Below are 13,441 nucleotides of genomic sequence, written 5' to 3'. Positions count from 1 at the left end.
CCCCCCCCAAACACCCAACACCGATCGACCTCGCGAGCGGTCAGCCAGACCAGTGGAAACCAGGCTGGTCTGGGAATGAACGGGTGCCTCTCATCCGGGGGCCCGGGCATTGATCGGCATCAAGTCTGTGTGGTCTTCCCTCATGGAGTTGGTCGCTGCTACGCAGCAAACTGTCACAGGGAGGGGGTGGGCGACAAAGGGTGCTCCGGGAAAATTTACTAATGTGTAAAACTAATACTCTTACAACATTTTTACGGTAGAGTCAGCTCGGAGAAGACTTAACAGAAGAACAAGAGGGCCCCTCATTCGTTGAGCGGCTTTCCCCATCAACTGTGAGGAATGGAGGGGGATGCCGCCCTCGTACTTTAGGGGAGTCTTCTCCGTGCTGCCACCGTAATATACTCTATTCTTCCAAAATATCGTCCTCATATCTTTAACAATGTATTCGCACCTTTGCTTTTGTATGTGAATTTTATACAAAATCAATAGATCTTACATATCTGTAATACATCTGAAAGCAGACATCCAGCATGTACCTCTTTGATATGATTTTCAGATATCAAGTTACTGATACCTCTGAGATATCTGACAGTATGCACAAGATAATAATGCTGCATGTACCAATATCTGATGTTTACTCAAATCCACAATCAATTGTCATCTTGAATTCCGCAGACACGATTCGCAGGCACAGCAACATCTACATGTTAAAGAAATACTTTAGATTATTTTTACCTAAAAATTATTGTAAGTGAATTTTAAAATTAGTGACACAAGAAATACATACCTATTTTTTTCGGGTACGGTAAGTTTAAATTATTCATGATCTCGATAAACTGATCAAGAGATTTTGTTAGCCTGGGATTTAACTTCTTCTCCTCCTCAACAGTGGTAACCATCAAACCTAAATTTGGAGTCATCATTAATCATATATAAAAGTAAATGTAGTTTTTGAAACACTGAGGGCATCATGAATATTCCTATTACCCTTGTAATCATGAGCCGGATACAGCTTGAAATTATCTGGCAATGAGAAAATCTGTTCATATACTGATTTGTATAAAACTGCAGGGTCTCCCTCCTGAAAATCAGTGCGGCCACATCCTCTTATCAATATGGTATCTCCTGTGAATGCTATACCCTGTTCATGGCAAACATATGTAACACAACCTGGAAAATTCAGGCTATAAGTTGAAGTTGGTAAAAGAAAAAAAGAAAAAGAAAAGAAAATATTGGATAAAAATATACTTACCACTTGTATGCCCAGGTGTTGACCTCACTTCTAATTTATGCTGTCCAAATTTGACCTCTTCACCAGGTTCAACATGCACATCAGCCATGGCTCCGCTAGCTTCAGATATTAAGCTCTTACATCCAGGGACTTTCTTTTTTAAGAGACCTGTCCCTGTAATGTGGTCAGCATGCATGTGTGTGTTCACTGTAAGGGAAATTTTGCTATTAAAAAACTCTGTGGTGGTCAGTGACCTTGTAAACTACCTAGCATATCTGTACATGGCAGTGATATATTTCTTTTCATTTCTTTTCCAGCCATGTTGTTCTATTTTTATTTCTTTTTTTACATATAAATGAGTTGATCCTAATAATTAAAGTATAATTTTTTGAAGAATGCTTAGAATATTAAGAAATTTATACATGAAGTACTTACTAACAAACTTCAGGGAAAGCCCCAAGTCTCTCACAACACCAGCATCACGGTCCACCTGTTCCAACACTGGATCAATGAGAACTGCTTCCTTGCTTTCAGTATCTGCCAGAAGATAAGTGTACGTGCAACTTGTTGGATCAAACATCTAAACAAAACAAAAAGTAAATCCATCAATAGGAGGAAGCAGACACATGAAAGGATTAAGACAATGGAGTTCAGCTGTTCCATTTTTCACTTAATGTAATAGACAACTAGGAGAGAGAGAAATAAATGAATCAAGGTTCAATACCACTTACCTGTCTGAATAGAAAGTCAGATGAAAGGGGAATTTGAGATGACATGGTGGTCAGCCGGCGGACGTGTCCCCAATTGAATCGCTGGAATCTATTGATCCGGGGGTTCTGGCTGAGCACTGCTGCCCGAGCTAGGTGGCCTCCTAGCTTCACTAAATTACTCTGTATTGCGTGAGTCATTCTAGTGGTGGGGTTATGATAAGGCAGCAGGGCTTATGTAATCAGAACTGGAATCTCTGTACAAGTTGTGAAACCTCCACGTTGAGTTCTGTGGGTGTTTCTCTTGCTCAGTGGTGCTTTGGGAGAAATGACATTGCCTCAGTGAGACTAGAGAGTGAAAACAAACAGGTTGAGATTATTTAGCAGAACATGTTTATCATATCGATATGAAAATTTGTAATCGTATCGCCTTCTTCCCTCCGGTAGCCTTCTGATGATGGCTGTAAGTACGGCCGCCCCCCGTTGTGGCCAGGGTTCAGTGAGGGGAGAGGAACGAGCGCGGGAAAAACGAACAGGAGAGAATGTGATATGTGATTTCGTAAGATTTCTTCCTTTCCTTCCATCAGCAATGATAAGAAAAGTAAAACATAATTTAGTGTAACTTCATTTAATGATTTCTGTACTTGAGAGTAAAAAAAAATCATAATTATACTCAACAATATTCCATATGTTTAGTAATAAGTTAATTAGGTCCATACAAAATTGGAGATACCAGTCTTTGTTGGTCATTACATTCCCACACCCACTTTGGCGTGACAAAAACATGTCTTGATCCCGCCTCTACTTCAGATTTATTATTGGTTATTACATAACTGATTGAGTTGTTCTTATATGTCTTAATCTCCCTGAAAATTGAGAATATTGTCAGCTCTAAAATATTGCTATTAATCAATTAAATAGTATGTCAAACAAAATGTACTCACCCTGCATATGCTATTATGTATCTCTTAAGAGTGCTTTTCTCAGATTCAGATAGGTCAGAAGACAGGTAAAATGTTTTTCTGCGAAAGAAATCAGGCAGAACAGGAAAATCATATTTTTTCTTGTCTTTCTCAGCTGACCACTTAGTCAGCCTAGTTTCAGCTTCTTCCTCACTGTCAATGTCAGTACTACAGTTGTACCGATCATCTTTTGGTTTTTGTTGGTCCTTCTTTCCTTCTGATGTCTTTTTACTGTTTTCCTTAGTAACTTGTTTTTTTTCTATTTCAAGTTTCTCTGTTTTTAATTTTTTCTTTGCCTTAATTCTAAAAATACAGTGGTACAGAATAAAAGTTTTTTGAAAATCAAGAAAATAATGAGCTACACATTATCTCCCGTCCCAAAAATTACCTTTCTATTTCATCTTCTGAATCTTCAGACTCAGAACCTACTCTTGTGTCTTGAATAGCAACACTGTTTCGACGACTAGCTGGAGGCAAAGGGGAACTATTCTGAGGACACATGTCCGGAATAAGTTCCCAGACCTCAGGTTCTGGTGAGCTGTTTGCATCCTTTTGCTCACTTTTGTCTAATGCATATCTAGACAAGATAGATGGAAAAGGTTAGTTGTAGTTCATACAGTACATTAAGGTAATACAAAGCAATTAATGTTATGTAATCTAATGTAATGCAAAGTAATGTATGAATACCTTCTCCATGATAATTTCTTCCGTTCTTGAAAACAATCATCAACCCATTCACGAGTTACAATAATGGCCTTTCCTCTTACTTCTCTGTACTTTGGTGTGCTTGTAAAAGCACATCTGTGAAAAAATTTGACAGTAATTGTGAAGGGTACAGAAAAACAGCGAGTAAAGAGTTCACAGTAAGAATTCAGCACTTACATGAGGTGAGTACTAGTGGAGTTATTCCAATTCTGACTATATGTTGCTCCCATTGCAAGAGCCCTGTCTCTAAATTGAGATCTTCCAGGGTTTTCATATCCACTAATAACAATGCCTACACCTTCAAAAAGCTTATTGAACGGTTTATAAGTAACATTCGTACTAGCATCTACAGTTTTCTTCACATTAGATTGATCTTTGGATAAGACATCTCCAGCTGAGCTTGAAGGTCCTGCAGTATCAGTATGGGTTGTAGCCTTTTTCTTCTTACTACTTGGGGTACTACCTCTGTCAGAATTGGCTTTTCCTTTATCATCCCATTTGTCTTTTTTGTCTGCATCATATTTTAATTGCTTGTGTTCAGCTAAAAGTGGACTTCCATTTGTATTCTTTGTGTCTGGACTTCTCGTAGGTCTACCACGTTTTTTTTCTGGGAAAAGGGAAAAGGTACTTAAAGAAAATTAAGAACGAATACTGAAGGAATGCTGATCACTTGGAGATATGAAGCTTAAATGTCTACTGGATAAGTAGGTGCAAGTTGCAAAATCATCTTACTTTGAGAGTCAGTTGAGTCATCACTTCCTTTTCGTTTTTTATTCTTTTGCTCTGCTAAATTAGCAGGGGATGATGCATCTCTGACAGCAGCTGCTCCTGAAAAAAAAGATTGATATTGTTATAATTTTAAAATACAGACTAATTATAACATGTCCGGTAAATAGTATAGAAAAACGTATTTTATTTCAAGATAGACAGACCTTTAAGATTAACAGGAGATGGAGGAGGGGATGCTTGTAGGTCTTTGCGCCTTGAGAAAAAACTTCCAATGCTAATATCAGTTTCATCATCACCTTTTAAAGCAAAACGTCCCAGAGTCTTACTGGGAGAATTACATCTCACATCTTGCTTTGCTTCAGTAGTGTGCAACACAATAAAAGAAAGGCCATATTGTAGATGTTTATTGAAAGGCTGGGTACAAACAACCTTTATACGATCCCACTTTTCTGTTCTTACAGAATCTGATAAATTATCTGTTGTAAACATTCGCACTCGATTCCTGTTACTGCCTTCATTCCGGGCATCCATAGGTGTCATGAAGGAGGACATACCAAGTAATACCTGTAGAATACAAATGATAATTAAATTTATACTCTTTATAAATTAAAATCCACACAAATGTTAGGAAAACTTTTACCTGATAATCATCAGGTGAACTAGTTCGGCTGACTAACACTTCGACGAAAGAGGAGCTTTCATTGCCAATATCAATGCCAGTTAAAATGTAGGGCTGAGAAAGTTGAATGATGACTGTAGCACTTTCTTCTCCCCCTTCCTTGCATTTCCATTTACGATTGAATTCTCTCCCAAATAGTAAGTTTTTGGATGGGTGGGCCTAAATTTGTTTTGAGTAGGTTAGAATGGTACAATTCATTCATGCACATACATGAGCTACAGACAACATCCTTGCATAACAACTTACAGGATCTTCACTACTGCAGCTAACAATCCTTTCGAATTTTACGGGAGGCATCGTGTGTAAAGAGGCACAATATAATTTGGAAATATGTGTACAGTTTAGAAGCTCTAACTCAATGCTTGCATCCCGCCATCATCATAACAACAACAAAAGCAGCAGAACACAAACGATTGTTTATCTCAGTGGCACCAACTATTAAAAATATTTTTGAATGATTGTAAAATAAAAATTTTACGCTCATGAAAGTATTATTTTTTTTAATTCTTTTACTGTGTGTGGTTTCATCACCAAAATATTTTACCTCGGGGAGTCCCAAAGGGTCCAACAACCAACTTGTCTTTTCGGCATGTTGGCAATTCTCTTTCAGGGCAGAGCGTCATTCCCCGCGCGAGGCTCGTGGTGAATTTGGTTGTGTTTACATTTTGGTTATATCCATTGTAGGATGGAAAAGTGTCGCTGGTTTACCATTTGAAGACACTGAAGAGAGTCGTGTGTTTGAAATCAGCTGTTCTTTATGTGTGTTGGTGAGTTGAACCGGTCGTGCTTGGCAGTCTTAGTTGGGGCGGCTCATATTACATGTTCTGCTGCTCTGCGGCACATGCATCGGATGCCTTGAATTTCACTTGAACGGCTTGAGTTTTGGTATGGATCTTGCCTTCTATACAGTCCTTGTTGCTTGATTCATTAAAAATCTTGGAGGTGTTTATGTCATCTCGATTATTGTCGACTGGAAATTTTGTTAGTGGCGTCAGGTGCAGAGGGCTCTATAACCCCCAAATCAGTGTTGTTATTTGATACAGTAACCAGTCTCTCCCTCGCTTGTTCCTTGCAGAGTGTTTCAACAAACTATCAACTTCAAATGGCATCATCAACTGTCAACAAAAAAGTCTATGGAGGTGGTAGCGCATTAAGGACAGGTGGAATAGTGGGGGCTGTAGTACCTCCCAAGAAGAAGGTAGACAATTTTCCTCTCATGTCCTATGTTGCCAACAATTGTTCATTTTCGGATAAAGGTGAAGATTCTCAAGAAGATGAAGAAGTTTTAAAGTCCTATAATGATCAACGTGTGAATGAATTACTTCGTGAAGCAGCAAAGTCAGTGCAAATATGTGCTAAACATTTTATTTTTAAAATTTTCCCTTTCACCTAGCCATTTAATTTTTGTCCCATTCTAGAAGGAGTAATGCAGTTTCTTCTGATGATTCTGAAGATAGGAAAAAGGCATTAGAATTATTACATTCTATGGAATGGTCGAAGAATCAAGAAGAGACTTGGAAAGTTGTCAAGTAAGTCTATGGCCATTTTAAATATTTTAACATTGAGATGCAATCCACATCAAATTTTTGATTTATTGCACATTTAGGCCAAAGAAAGAAACAGATTATGGTGGCTTCCTGCACGCTTTGAAACCCAAACGCAATGAAAAAGAGGATGAATATTTCAGGTAAGCCAGCTACATTCATGTTTGTGTTGTTATTTTCCTATTTTTTTTATTTATTTTTGTTTCTCTATTGATTGAACAGTGGGTGTAATAAAGTGAAAAAGCCAAAAGAACGTAAGCGCAGTAGGTCTGTGTCTGAAGTTGTTTTCCTTGAAAATGGAAAGCTTGTTGCCAAAAATAATCCAAGTCATGAACTGCCAATTCAGTTAAATCATCCTCCCCCTCCCAGACCAGTTACTCCAAGAGTTCCATCTTATGGGTTACCTTTCACTCCAGGTATATCCTTATGTGTACATTTGTCAGATGCTAAGAATAATTTTATCAACTTTCCCATTTTTATTTATGTTTTTATTATTTTCCTTGCAATTTATTGTTAATGATACTGGACTTTTAGGGCCCCCACCATCAACTGCTAATAACCCATGGTTACAAAAAAGTGGATCAACTCTTTTTTCTGATGTCCGAAGTAATACCATTGTGGCATATGGCATTAATTGTGATGAAGATGAAGCAATGGCCATGGCTATTGCAGAGAGTATCCGTACAGCAAAACAAGAACAAGAAAGGATTATGCATTTTGTGAATCCATCTAGTGGACTAACTCTTCCCAAGTGAGTTATTGTTTCCCTTAGTTTAAAAGGCATGCACCTACTCTTAAAAGACATTGTTACAAAAGAGCATTTGTTTGTTTCACCCAGGAGTAATGATGTTCCCACCGTTCAAGTTCAATCCATTAAGCCCATTGCTGCATATTGTGAGGACAAAGAAAATTATCAGACTGCAGTGACAAAAACACAAAGCAGTGAACAAGCTGCTGTAAAGCTCAATAATGTACTTATGTTATTTTTTTCAATCTTAAGTTTATCTTGTCTCATTGTCCCTTGTGGTGGACTACTGGGTTTTGCATACTAAATCTAATGTCCTTTTCAATTTTTCTCTAATTTTAGGCTCTACCTGCAAGAGTTATGTCAGGAAATCTCACTCAAGACCAATATGCTGATACTGATAACAGTTCTTGGGGTAAAACAAAGATGGAAACTAAAAGTCCCAACTTGAGTCAAAGATCTAAGTATGCTGACACCCAGATACCTACCAAGCCAAGAGAAAATTATCAGACTACAGTGATAAAAACACAATGCAGTGAAGAAGCTGCTGCAAAGATCAATAATGTAATTATTTTATCTTTTATCTTACATTTTATAATTTCATCTTATATTATCTGGATATACCTTATGGTGTACTACTGGGTTTTGCATATTAAATATGTTCTTGTCAATTTATCTCTAATTTTAGGCTCTACCTGCAAGAGTTATCTCAGAAAATCTCGCCCAAGACCAATGTGCTGATGCTGATGACAGTTCTTGGGGTGATACTAAAATGGAAACTAAAAGACCCAACTCAAGTGTAAGATCCAAGTCTGCTGATTGTGCCCAGATACCTCCCAAGCCCCTCATCTACTTGACCACCACCACTGACCATGCTGACCAGAAGAAAAACATAACATCAGATCTTGGCAATAAAGAGACAAAGTATTCTGATTCTTGGAATTCTGCTGAACAGAAACATCTGGACAGTTTACCACAGAGTTCTGAAATAAGTGCATTTAAGAAAATGCTTATGAACCATCAAACAAATGAGGAAATGGATTGCAAAACTCCAATGAACACAAGTTTTGATTCCAAAAAAATTACATCTGCAAGGGAGGAAAGCACTGTTAAATGCTATGACGCTCAGAAAGTTGATGATGGCAAGACTTCAAGTGGGATAAACCATGGCCCAATGCCTTTCTCTCTGACCATGTCACAGACTACCAATTCTGTACAGAAGCTTGGATTGAAACCAGACCACATTAGTGACAAGGCTGCTATTACAAACAAAATTTCTGAAGCTAAACAATTGAGGTAAGTACTTTCCATTCAAATAAATAGATTTCTGATGTACAAGTATTTAGGACGTGAATTGTTTCAGGTATGAGCGGGAAAGTATTAATCCAGAGGAAAATCAGTATTTGCGAACTACCTCACTAAATACCAAGAACCATGACAATGAATTAGCTACTTCTGCTGAGGATTCTTCCCACAGCAGTATTTCTAGGCCATCCAGATTACCAACATCAATGCCTTCTCTGATGTCATCTGTGAAACCATCAATTCAGACAAGCATGGAAACTAAACCTCAAGTCACTGATCCTTCTGTCAATGGCAGGCGTCACACGAGCTTTGTTATCCACAGTGAAATACCTGGTAAACCAAGTAGTACTAGGCCACCCACATGGTCTCCAGCTGATCAAGTAGATTTATCAGCTGGAGCAGTATTAGAGCCACCACCAATTCAGACTGTTGAACAAACAATGCTCAAAGAACTCCCTCAGAACAAAGTCAGCCCCTCACCTGCCCAGCAAGCTCAGCAAGTGCAGCCGCCGTATCAGCAACCATCAATACCTCCAGTTTTGCCCTCTCTGAACCCATTAGCTTCCATGGCACCCAACAAGCTGCCTGAAATGCCACAAGCACAAGATATGGCAAACCTCATGGCTGCCCAGATACAGATGCAGATGCAGATGATGCTTATGCAGCAGTCAATGGGATTCATACCACCAGTTCTGCCCACAGATCAGAATATGGCGGGTGTGAATAAGACTCAACAACAATCACAATGTGGAGCTCAAAATCAGGTAAAGTGAACAAAATAACTACATATTTGAGGCTTAATCATTGATATAAGTACTGTATCTATTATATTTTATTTTTCAGATTCAAACTGGAAATAACATATCTTTTCCTGGCTCCCTCAATCCGTCACTGGGGGGTGTTAACGGATTGCCAAGCGCAAATGTGCCAGGATATCCTGTTGGTCACCTTGGGGGCATTCCTGGGCTACCCAATCTCCTGCCACCCAGTCTACCAAATTCTCTGCAGGCAAACATGCTTGGATTGCCAAATGGATTTCCTACAGGCTTTCCTATGATGCCTAACCCAATGCCTGGTGCCCAAACTGGATTACCCCCTATGCCTGGGCTGCTAAATAACTATCCAAACAACATGCTAGGGCTTCAAGGCAATCAGGCAGGATTTCAAAATATGGTCCCTCCTGACCCTCTAGGGTCCATGAATGCCTTTTCCAACGGATTTCCTGGTCATCTTGGTTATCCAAACATCATGCCAGGAATGCAAACCCATCAAAATAAACCGTCTATCCCTGGTATGATAAACGGTAATAGTTTCAATGGAATGGCAAGTTTTGTTGAACCTGGAAATGTTCCTTTAGTATCTGGTAAAGGAAGAGGTCGATTAGCTAGAAACCTTGATTCTTAAAAAATTACTTCCTCACAGTTGTATGATTTTCATATCTTGACATTGAAGCATCACTAATCGTTGGTTTTCTTCTATTTTGTATGTTTGAAGAAAGTGTTCAGTTTCACTTCTATCAATAATCAAGTTCCTTTATAATAGAACTTAAACCTCTATTATTTACTGATAGGGAAAATATCATTTAGTTTTTTATTGCTCTCTAAAACTGTTCTTGTTTTTGTTTAAGATAGTAAAGTAAGTCCATGATTTTGTAAGTGGTAAAGCATCCATATCTAAGTTTTAAGACTTTCTATTGGGAAGTACACAATTTTTTGTCTTATTTCATATTGGATCCAACCTTCTCGTATATCTTTGCCTTACCATGTTAGTTTTCTGTTTTGTTCATCTAACTTGGGTAGATAGGAGAGTTCTTATGACCTTGTTTGTTTTTCCCCCCCTTTTTTTTGCCAATAAATATGTACTTTGTCAAAGGTACTGTGTTATGGTCTTGATCATGGGTAGATTCATGCCACTTCTAGTTTCATGCTTTTTTTGTGCTGTTCTATGAAAAGTTAACACTTGTCCAATTTCAGGGTTACTCTACATTGCATAACATTGTTAAAATTGGTTAAACAGATTGATTTTTTCGTGCGTGAACCATTTGTCAACAGAGAAAGTGCAGTATGAACTTAGCTAGTGACAATTCAGAAATGAAACTCAATTCATTCTATAAATATCATCTATATTTTTTGAATTTCATTTTTCTTACAGGTCAATAATTCCTTATTTTTTTTGTTTTTTGATAACTTGAACAAAAATTGTAAGGTGAACCTGTGCTACTTAGATTATTTAATAGGTACAATCCAAAGAATCATCACATGTTTCATCACAGAAGACCTCGTGGGTTTCCCCCAGAGGTGAAATATACAGTTGTGCTTGGTGGTTACAGTTATTTCTGAAGATTATAAAAATTTGCATTTAAATAATGTTATAATGTTACATGCAATACTCTATCGCTTAGAACTTGCTGAAATCATTCCAAGAACAAATTTGGAAATTCAAGTGCCAGTGTCCATTAGTCATAAGACTGAATTACTATCAGTATTATGCATTTGCTGCTCTATTACTTAAGTATGATATAGTAGTTTGAAAGCTTGCTGCCACCATGGCCTTGTAAACATCTCGTTATATTTTTTTGTATCTTAATAAAATTAATACTATTACAAGTTAGCAACACTTATTATGTCCTTAGCTTATGGGCAGTCATTGACATTGGCAAACTAGATTACTCTTGAACAACAGGAGATACATCAAGAATACAGAAACGTGCTCGGCATAATGGGCAGGAACACTTAGAGGACAACCAAGTGGCTGGCTCCTTCTCTTGTCTGGAGGCAAACCTGGAAGCACAGTAAGTAAACAATAATATCATGTTCTAGTAGGGTGGTGAAAGAAAATAATTGTTCTAACTCCATGTTTGTCTTACCATCTAGCCATGCAGTCCACGCACCACATGGGCCTACAATAACAATTTGTGCAGCTGTCCCGGTGAGCAGGTAGCTCCTCACACATTTTACGTAATTTGACATTGGCTGTAACTTGCATACAGCCTATGCATGATTCAAGTTCCTGGGGAAAAAAATACAGTAATTAACAATTTGTTTTTAATGATGGTAATAACTAATTTTAACAGAAAAATCAAACCTCAGTTGTAGAGTAGACAGGGTTTTTTGACACCTCTTCAGAAAATGTCTCTAAAAATCGGTCCGTGAGAGACCCTTGTACTCTGACATTCCCTAAAATAGTGATAGGGCGGGTAATACGATTCTGGAGATCCTTGAGATCTAAGGCATTCAGTCTGGAACCAAAACAAAGCAGTCAAATAACTGATGAGTCTTTAGTCTTTAGAAGCTCCCTTAAAAATGAAATGTTGACAAACCTTATTTTAAATGGTCTAGCATTCTGTCTAGTAGGTTTCACCTCAATATTGACAAATTGGACATTATCATTTATATGTGGTGACCACGGGTGAACGTCAGCACTAGAGAGAATGAGTGCTGTGTCAGATTGATGAGCTACGTCGAGAGTATATGGCGATATTTTAATGACCCAGTTGTCAGTCGCCACAACCCGAACTACTGAGCTTGACTGAATACTAATTTTATTAATTCTTCTAAATTCAATGTTGATATCTGAAGCTACAGCCCACCAAGTGGCTCCTGGGTTGGCATAGAGAGCCAGTTTACGTGCAACTGGGTGGTTTTTCCACAGATTAGGGAACCACCAGAAAAAGAAGGCACACACTGTAAGTGGGATGAGGGTAGCGGTCACAACATAGACTTTCCATGAGTAACTCCATGTTGGCAATAGCTGTTGTTCCACGTCTGCATAGCTGTAAGCCCTCACGTACTCCAAACCCAGAATGTAACCTGGCAATAATAACAACAAAGTGAGGTTAGAATTTCGCAACTAGGCATTTATCTTTCTATATAGAAGATGGAGCTCAAAGTTTCTTACCAAATGGGACCATGGAGTGAAGGAATAAGTTCATTGATGTCCGTTTAACGTGGTATTGAATGAACATTTCGTTTTCGCTTCCAAGCCATTTTTGGAAGATCACTTCAAGTGTCAGCCCCGCTGATTTGAATTCAGGCGGTGGGAAAATTATGCACAGAGTCAGCACAACGTAAAAGAGCGAAAAGTACACGCAAGGACTTGTCATTGTGCGTTGTTTTCAAATCAGGATATGACACTGGCCGAATACGTCGAAAATCTCCGGGTGAGGGGATGAAGAGGGGAGGGGGAGGCGGACATTCAGTCAGACAGCAACTGTTAGCAACTCTGGAAGGGAAAGGGGCGGGGAGGGGGAAGGACTAGGATGGGATTTACAAAAAAAAAAAAAAAAAAATACGCTCGCGAAAATTTTGCGTGTATTTCTAGGCAAGAAAACACATACGATAAGTTCAGTTTTTCCTCAATTTTCTTTATTCACATTAATAATCTTACATTAATTAAGTAGCGTCGCATTTTTCCTTGTCTAGTTAAAGGGACCATCAACTGAAGTGGGTTTTGTACTCTAATCTTTATTTCTTCTTTGTACAGTACGAAGGCTACGAGTTCCTGTGGCACGGTCCCTGTTGTCTTTCTTTTTCTTTGGGAAAAAGGAAACGAAAGTTCTTTGGTGCTGGACTTGCCTCAAATCACAGGGAGCTGGGGGCGGTAGACTCTAAATCGGTGTAGCGGGGCTCTGATCGGTGTATCGTAAAAGATACGCCACCAGAACCTGGCTGATGGCACAACTTTACCTAATCGCTTATACATTAATTTCAAGCAAATAAACACTCCGCATATTACGCCTATCAAATCGCCTACCACATAAAAATAATCGTCTAAATAGTTTTTTTAAATAAGACATCAAGTTAATTATTCCTGTTTTAATTTTGTGTGTGTGTGT

At 38.4% G+C, this 13,441-nt stretch overlaps 4 protein-coding genes across 6 annotated transcripts; 1 reads left to right on the top strand and 3 right to left on the bottom strand.

Annotated features, from left to right (window-relative positions):
- Positions 1-235: 235 nt before the first annotated feature.
- Positions 236-2,293, bottom strand: LOC113202536 (persulfide dioxygenase ETHE1, mitochondrial). Its single transcript, XM_026416799.2, has 6 exons — positions 1,963-2,293; positions 1,667-1,811; positions 1,253-1,438; positions 988-1,170; positions 788-904; positions 236-700 (listed from the first exon to the last, which is right to left on the bottom strand). The coding sequence occupies exons 1-6, from the start codon at positions 2,137-2,139 to the stop codon at positions 651-653; spliced, it is 858 nt and encodes a 285-aa protein (XP_026272584.1). The 5' UTR covers positions 2,140-2,293; the 3' UTR covers positions 236-650.
- A 254-nt stretch (positions 2,294-2,547) lies between these two features.
- On the bottom strand, positions 2,548-5,430 carry LOC113202535 (DNA repair protein XRCC1-like). The gene is made up of 9 exons (XM_026416798.2): positions 5,260-5,430; positions 4,975-5,172; positions 4,538-4,898; positions 4,338-4,433; positions 3,783-4,212; positions 3,588-3,701; positions 3,289-3,477; positions 2,883-3,203; positions 2,548-2,804 (listed from the first exon to the last, which is right to left on the bottom strand). The coding sequence occupies exons 1-9, from the start codon at positions 5,308-5,310 to the stop codon at positions 2,642-2,644; spliced, it is 1,923 nt and encodes a 640-aa protein (XP_026272583.1). The 5' UTR covers positions 5,311-5,430; the 3' UTR covers positions 2,548-2,641.
- A 50-nt stretch (positions 5,431-5,480) lies between these two features.
- LOC113202520 (uncharacterized) lies at positions 5,481-10,480 on the top strand. Of its 3 annotated transcripts, none has more exons than XM_026416782.2 (11): positions 5,481-5,780; positions 6,089-6,351; positions 6,432-6,542; positions 6,620-6,700; positions 6,780-6,973; positions 7,092-7,308; positions 7,396-7,513; positions 7,645-7,866; positions 7,991-8,598; positions 8,666-9,371; positions 9,451-10,480. In XM_026416782.2, the coding sequence occupies exons 1-11, from the start codon at positions 5,496-5,498 to the stop codon at positions 10,009-10,011; spliced, it is 3,366 nt and encodes a 1,121-aa protein (XP_026272567.2). In that variant the 5' UTR covers positions 5,481-5,495; the 3' UTR covers positions 10,012-10,480. The 3 variants fall into 3 exon arrangements, with proteins under 3 accessions (XP_026272567.2, XP_052126903.1, XP_052126905.1); XM_052270943.1 differs by having other exon boundaries at positions 7,396-7,528; XM_052270945.1 differs by lacking the exon at positions 5,481-5,780 and adding an exon at positions 5,785-5,898 and having other exon boundaries at positions 7,396-7,528.
- A 232-nt stretch (positions 10,481-10,712) lies between these two features.
- LOC113202522 (E3 ubiquitin-protein ligase TM129) lies at positions 10,713-12,834 on the bottom strand. The gene is made up of 5 exons (XM_026416783.2): positions 12,505-12,834; positions 11,927-12,416; positions 11,692-11,845; positions 11,474-11,616; positions 10,713-11,387 (listed from the first exon to the last, which is right to left on the bottom strand). The coding sequence occupies exons 1-5, from the start codon at positions 12,707-12,709 to the stop codon at positions 11,273-11,275; spliced, it is 1,107 nt and encodes a 368-aa protein (XP_026272568.1). The 5' UTR covers positions 12,710-12,834; the 3' UTR covers positions 10,713-11,272.
- Between the last annotated feature and the right edge of the window lie 607 nt (positions 12,835-13,441).

The sequence above is a fragment of the Frankliniella occidentalis genome, unplaced genomic scaffold, assembly GCF_000697945.3.
Source record: "Frankliniella occidentalis isolate FOCC.00 unplaced genomic scaffold, Focc_3.1 Scaffold144, whole genome shotgun sequence".
In the NCBI taxonomy this organism is placed as follows: Eukaryota; Metazoa; Arthropoda; class Insecta; order Thysanoptera; family Thripidae; genus Frankliniella; species Frankliniella occidentalis.
Note: the sequence above shows the minus strand (reverse complement) of the source record. Positions and strands in the feature narration are given on the sequence as shown.

Bases quoted from the DNA above. Each gene is read 5' to 3' on its own strand.
- LOC113202520 (XM_052270943.1), top strand. From the start codon at position 5,496: ATGAAAGTATTATTTTTTTTAATTCTTTTACTGTGTGTGGTTTCATCA. The intron at 5,781-6,088 runs GTGAGTTGAACC...TGTTCCTTGCAG, and splicing joins GCTGTTCTTTATGTGTGTTG to AGTGTTTCAACAAACTATCA. The intron at 7,867-7,990 runs GTAATTATTTTA...CTCTAATTTTAG, and splicing joins CTGCTGCAAAGATCAATAAT to GCTCTACCTGCAAGAGTTAT.
- LOC113202536 (XM_026416799.2), bottom strand. From the start codon at position 2,139: ATGACTCACGCAATACAGAGTAATTTAGTGAAGCTAGGAGGCCACCTA. The intron at 1,171-1,252 runs GTAAGTATATTT...TGAATTTTCCAG, and splicing joins AACACCTGGGCATACAAGTG to GTTGTGTTACATATGTTTGC. The intron at 905-987 runs GTAATAGGAATA...CTCCAAATTTAG, and splicing joins TCCGGCTCATGATTACAAGG to GTTTGATGGTTACCACTGTT.
- LOC113202535 (XM_026416798.2), bottom strand. From the start codon at position 5,310: ATGCCTCCCGTAAAATTCGAAAGGATTGTTAGCTGCAGTAGTGAAGAT. The intron at 5,173-5,259 runs GTAAGTTGTTAT...AAACAAATTTAG, and splicing joins GCTGCAGTAGTGAAGATCCT to GCCCACCCATCCAAAAACTT. The intron at 4,213-4,337 runs GTAAGATGATTT...CCCTTTTCCCAG, and splicing joins TGACTCAACTGACTCTCAAA to AAAAAAAACGTGGTAGACCT.
- LOC113202522 (XM_026416783.2), bottom strand. From the start codon at position 12,709: ATGACAAGTCCTTGCGTGTACTTTTCGCTCTTTTACGTTGTGCTGACT. The intron at 12,417-12,504 runs GTAAGAAACTTT...TATTATTGCCAG, and splicing joins TCACTCCATGGTCCCATTTG to GTTACATTCTGGGTTTGGAG. The intron at 11,846-11,926 runs GTTTGTCAACAT...TTTTGGTTCCAG, and splicing joins GCTAGACCATTTAAAATAAG to ACTGAATGCCTTAGATCTCA.